The 6,231-nt window shown below is 30.5% G+C and overlaps 1 protein-coding gene across 1 annotated transcript; it reads right to left on the bottom strand.

The window, feature by feature from the left end:
• Window positions 1–258: 258 nt before the first annotated feature.
• On the bottom strand, window positions 259–5,362 carry LOC134240641 (protein draper-like). Its single transcript, XM_062722714.1, has 5 exons — window positions 5,067–5,362; window positions 4,314–4,454; window positions 4,089–4,226; window positions 1,549–1,686; window positions 259–521 (listed from the first exon to the last, which is right to left on the bottom strand). Exons 3-5 carry the CDS (start codon window positions 4,162–4,164, stop codon window positions 259–261), a joined length of 477 nt encoding a protein of 158 aa, XP_062578698.1. The 5' UTR covers window positions 4,165–4,226; window positions 4,314–4,454; window positions 5,067–5,362.
• Between the last annotated feature and the right edge of the window lie 869 nt (window positions 5,363–6,231).

Below are 6,231 nucleotides of genomic sequence, written 5' to 3'. Positions count from 1 at the left end.
TTATATTTTACACTGCAAATAACTAAAATGAAATTATAAAATACCTTAGCTCAGAAACGCTGAACCATAACTTTCTTTAAAAAATGGAATACCAGAGCAAGCCCTGCAAGAGATACTCTATACATGCAAAATATCAATGCTGGATACCCAAATATGTGAGAGGGGTTAAAACGTCCTTTGCACGGACAGATAAAAACAGATAATTGTAATAAAATCTGACAATAAGAGTTTTGTTACGACAGAGTGCGTGTCTGTCCCTTATTCAAAATCAGTTGGAGATGTGCCCTTTTCTTTCAGGTCACTTTTTCGTCTTCGGTGTGAAATTAGCTCCGTCATTAAATTAAGCAATTCCCTCACGCCAGCAAGAATTTGATACGATACACCGTTTTCACAATTCTCCCCATGGAATCCAGGTTCACATAATCCAGAACAAGATCCGGTCACGTGATGGCATGGTTTGTTACCTCTACAGTAACCACATACCCCATTACATTCTTTGCCAAACCAGCCATCCTTGTATTCTAATAAAATTAAAAGGAGCATAAAGAAACTTTTTATCTGTACATCTTTATACGTAATTCAATGACATTACTTCGGAAGCTTATTTAGGACCTATCGAAAAATATTTTTGAATTTCATATAAAAAAATGTCGAATTTGTTATAACGAATTTAATAATTTAATTTCTAACAATTTCGTTATAACGAATTCAATTTTTTAATACGAATTTAACTCATTGAAAAGGAGTCTAAAACTTGTTATAGCGAATTGAATTCGTTCAAACGAATACTATTATTTGTTATAATGAGTTAAATTCGTTAAAATGAATCGTTATATCGAATTCATAATTATATATTTTTCTATAGACCTTGATTATTGAATTTGATTAAACAAATTTTATTCGTTATAACAGACTTTGGAAATTTGTTTTAACAAATTTATTTGTTATAACAGACTTCAGAATTTGTTTAAACGGATTTAATTTGTAATAACAAATTAAAGAAATTGTTATAATGAATTCAACAATTTCGCTATAGCAGATTAAAATCCTAATAGGGAATTCAAAGAAATTGCTAAACTTAATTAAATTCGTTTGAACAAATTCGACTATTCGTTTTATCGAATTTCAAAAATATTTTAGAGGTCGTAAATGGGCTTCCATAGATTACATAGAGCGTAAAATAAATATTTAAGTTACAATAATAATCATATTTGAAATTCAAAGAATTCATATTTATAACCTTAGCAAAAAATACTAGATTTAACTATTTTGATAACTATATTTAGCTTAAAAAGTTGATTCTGAATTTAAATGGAAAAAGAAACTGTACAAATAAGATTTTTTTTCAAATCATGAGGATTTAATCTGAGTTTCGAAACGGTTATAAATGAAGAAAGACATGTCTTTGTACTTATAAATGACTCCGTTTATCATGAGTATTCATTAACTTTTATTCATTTTTGCTTAAATACGTATAAGTAATTAGAAAAAGAAGAGTCACCTAGCTGAATTACGTATCTTAGTATTCTTGATTTATTAATATCTTACTTGTTAGGCAGTTCTCCCCATGATATCCAGGTTCACATAGCCCGGAACAGGATCCATTGACATAATTACAAGTTTTATTGCTTTCACAGTGACCACATATTCCCTTACAGCCTTCGCCATACCTTCCAAACGTACATGCTACAAAAGACATATCTGGGATCAAAAACTTGCTTTTAGATCTAAGAAGTTGATAGTTTTCAGACAAATGATTTCATTGCGGTTTCCATGAATGAAAACATGGAATTTTTTTTTTATAAGGAAATGACATTTTTTAACATTTTTAAGACAAAAACGCTTATTATGCAGAATATATATGGAAGTCCAATTGATTCCAGGGCATATAGAACAGTTCCCATTGTTTCAGTATCTTTACTGTTTCATTATTTTGTCAAATTTTACATATTACTCTTTTTATCATCTGCTTTTTTTTAAAATCATAAGTACAATAGACCTTCAATGTTTTTTTTTGTGTGTTTCTTTGTGATAAAGCAAAAAAAAAAAAAAAAAAAAAGAAAGAAAGAATATATATATATATATATATATATATATATATATATATATATATATATATATATATATATATATATATATATATATATATATACAAATTGAAAGTTAATAATTTAACAAAATTATTAAGAAATGACCTTTTTAGCAGTTTATAGACAAAAACACTACTTATGCAGAATACATAATGATATTATTAATAAGCAGAACAGCGCATTTCTTTCTAGTGAATTCATGAATACACCTAAGAAATGCAAATAATGTAAAAAGAAATTGCGCTTCATTTCAAAATGTAGAAATAAATTCAAAGAGTTATACACAATGTACCTCGTATTGGAATTACCTAGCAAATAATCAAACTGACCCTTTTGCAATTAAGTCAAGAAATTTCGAATCACCTTTTGGGCATTACGTATAGTTTACGCTAGCACGATACAAATGATGAGTTTGCCGAAAGTAAGATTTTTTGCCGATTTTATGATATCATAAGGTAATTCATCTTTTTCGAATATTTAAACATCCAAAAGTAAAGTTGATCAGAAAGAAATAGTCAAATAGATTAAAAAAAAATTGGATAAACAGAAGATTCTACAAAAAGTAAGTTAAGGGGTGACCTTTGTCCGAAAGCACGTGCAAAAACAGTGTTAAATGCTAAAAATAGATTATTTTAAGACATTATTGTTCTATCCCAAATACGCGCTAAAAAGAACCAAAAATGTCAAATCACATTCAAAATCAACAGGTATTAAAGAACTATATGCGGTATATTGCATATGTTTGCCCCCACAAAAGTCAAATTTTGAAAACTTCCTGAAATGTGCTGAATTCAATAAATTGTACGAGAAATATAAGTTAACAGAAAATATTATAGTTCCAGAGCAGTGTATTCACAATTTCTGTTTTTATGACGTCACAAACTAGTCCGATTTTATATCCTTTTTCAGAAAGAGGACAAAATGGACAAAATTTCAACAATTTAAGCTTTAGAATTTATAGAGCGCATGTGTGTTCAGGAACAATATTTACATATTTCATTGATATTATCATTCTACACATTATATCAAAATATTAATCCTGAACACACATGCGCTCGGTGACTTTTATTCAAAATATCGACGAAATATGTACATTTTTCTGCAAAATTCATAAAAAACTGAAATTTACGTCATATTTGTGACGTCATTACGTACATATGACGTCATTACTTATGAAATTATTTAGTGCTTTGAAGTCAGCATACACTCCCCTGTTTAAGGACTTAATTAAATATTACTCCATCAAAGTTTGATTTTGGGGGGCAAATGTTGGTTAATACCGCATATAGTTCTTTATATGACTTGTATCAGGATCAGTTGGAATAAGCAGTCTATAAACCTTTTTCGGGGGGTGGGGGCTGGGGGGGGGGGGGGGGGAGTTGTTAAAGGATTTTAAGGCAATGTTTTTCTTACGTGTCAGACATTTTTCTCCATAATATCCGGGATCACACAATCCAGGACAGGATCCAATGATATGATTACATGGCTCATTTCTTTCACAGTAACCACATATCTCTTTGCAATCTTTGCCATATCTTCCAGGAATACATGCTACAAAAATATTAGAAAGATGAAACTGTAACTTTCAATCAGATAAATTTGTTACTGCAGGGTATGGACAGGTTGCTAATTGTAGACCTCTGTCAGTGAACTTCCAAATTTCAGTTGTATGCCCCCGCAGTTTTTGTCACCATGATGAGAGGAAAAAAAAACACCATTAAATTTCTTCAAGTGTATTTGTACATGTACATGCGTAGCCTATCGATCTATGCCGTTTGCTAACTATGTTGCAAAAACGGTCCTGAAGATTTCATTTCCGGGTACAAGCTAAGATGACCTTGTGCATCTTGATTATGACGTAGGTTAAGCAGAACGTTCTTTATATATATATATATATATATATATATATATATATATATATATATATAAACACAGTTGCAAAGTATTGAAACCTTAAAATTTTAGATTCTATAAAATAAATGCAAAAAATAAATTTACTTTCATTGCAGCGGGGTGTTATCCATCCATCTGCACATTCTCCTGGACAAGTACCGTCAGTTTTATTGCACGGCATTTCACCTGCACAGTGACCACATTCTTCTTTACAGTTATTGCCAAAATACCCGTCATCACATTCTGAAAAAAATGGATTAAAAACACATTTTTTTCTAATAATTTATTTTGATTGTTACAGGTAGTATCTACATGTATCACAATATTTACCCTCATTACATTTCTTTTTTTCATATCCTGGTTCACATAGTTCATCTGGACAATGACCTGTCACGTGATTTCAGCTTACTTTGTTCAAACAATGTCCACAGCTACGACTACAGTTCTTGCCGTAAAAACCACCACGACATGCTGTAAAAAACAGTACTATTTTCACCCAAAGTACGGTGTCCTTTCATATATCTGAATGTTTCTTTGAATACTAAAGAATACATATTTATGTTAAGGACAGTTGAAGGAAATACTGCCCCTAAAAGTGTACAGAATCAATTTTAAAAAATAATTTCGCTAGTCTAGAATAAAATGTTTCAAACTGCAGTTTTATATACCGAATTTCTTCAAAGTTATATCGAATTCATAATTATATATTTTTCTATAGACCCTGATTATTGAATTTGATTAAACTAGCAATACATTGTTTTACTAACACTATATAAATCTCTCTCTCTCTCTCTCTCTCTCTCTCTCTCTCTCTCTTTTCGTTGAAACGTAATACGGAAAAATACTAGTTTAAGATTTTAAAAAAATGATCAAGATTGTTTTTCTAATTAGAAAATTAAGTACATTAAGAAACTTTCATTAATTCAAAATTTATTTTGCTTGCACATAATTATGTTAAATAAATGAGGACCAATTGAACCACACAGAGGTGTAAACTCATGATCAGTTGGAATAAGCAGTCTATAAACCTTTTTCGAGGGGGGGGGGAGTTGTTAAAGGATTTTAAGGCAATGTTTTTCTTACGTGTCAGACATTTTTCTCCATAATATCCGGGTCCACACAATCCAGGACAGGATCCAGTGATATGATTACATGGCTCTTTTCTTTCACAGTAACCACATACCTCTTTGCAATCTTTGCCAAATCTCCCAGGAATACATACTACAAAAATATTTAAAAGATGAAACTGTAACCTTCAGTCAGATAAAGTTGTTACTGCAGGGTATGGACAGGTTGCTAATTGTAGACCTTTGATTTTTTTTAACGTTCAATAAACCTCCACTTAACCTCCAAATTTCAGTTCACTGTTTTATAATTACATACTACTGCAGTTTTTTGTCACCATGTCGAGAGAAAGAAAAAAAACTTTAAATTTCCAAAAAATAGAAAATAAGAAAGGATGGTATCTTCAGGTGTATTTAAACACACGAAGCCTATATGGATTTATAACGTTCTATAAATTTTATAAAAACAGTCCTGACGATTTCAGGGTACAAGCTAAGATGACGATGTGCATCTTGATTATGATGTAGGTTAAGCAGAACGTTCCCCGTCTTCGCTATGTTAAGTAAATGTCATGTATCCCTTCTTAGTTCAAACAATTTTTTTGACATTATGAAGAAAAAATCTAGTAATATATGCTGAGCAAATATGTTGGGGAAGGGGAAAAACAATCAACACAAAATCCACATGTCTTCAATTGAAAATGCATGCAATTAGTCAATGAGTAAATGAGTGAATGAATCTATGATATTCGTTGCCATATTTTGAACTCGTGATTTGGAAACAATATTGGTCTACTCACTAAACTGAGAGTAAAGCGAACATTTATGCATATTTAACAATGACTAATGAGTCAGGTTACATGTAACTGCTTATTGAGGTTTAGTTGTTAAGAATTTGCAAGCTTGTGAACATAAAGTTGCATAAAATACTGTCAAACACTGCTTAAATTTGCTGTAAGGTGTGTTAATTAAAAAAGGCACCAGGTCCAAACTTTAATATTACTAATGAACTGACAATATGTTTTGTATGAATGATTATAGGTAAATATATGTCAGTATATAGTAGTATCAAATGAAATGATACATAAAAATGTCGTGCTACTTTATGTTCACTCGTATCAAATTTTAGACAAAACCAGTTGTTAAATAATAAAGTATTGCAAAATCCATTTTCAGTAGATTTT

The sequence above is a fragment of the Saccostrea cucullata genome, unplaced genomic scaffold, assembly GCF_032062105.1.
Source record: "Saccostrea cucullata isolate Sc308-1 unplaced genomic scaffold, CSIRO_AGI_Scuc_v1 ctg6642, whole genome shotgun sequence".
In the NCBI taxonomy this organism is placed as follows: domain Eukaryota; kingdom Metazoa; phylum Mollusca; class Bivalvia; order Ostreida; family Ostreidae; genus Saccostrea; species Saccostrea cuccullata.
This window is presented reverse-complemented; position numbering and strand designations above follow the sequence as displayed.

What these genes read in the sequence shown, in the direction of transcription:
- LOC134240641 (XM_062722714.1), bottom strand. Translation starts at nt 4,164, where the DNA reads ATGCCGTGCAATAAAACTGACGGTACTTGTCCAGGAGAATGTGCAGAT. An exon ending in AACACCCCGCTGCAATGAAA is followed by an intron (nt 1,687 to 4,088) that starts GTAAATTTATTT and finishes TGTCTTTTGTAG; the next exon opens with CATGTACGTTTGGAAGGTAT. An exon ending in TGGGGAGAACTGCCTAACAA is followed by an intron (nt 522 to 1,548) that starts GTAAGATATTAA and finishes TAATTTTATTAG; the next exon opens with AATACAAGGATGGCTGGTTT.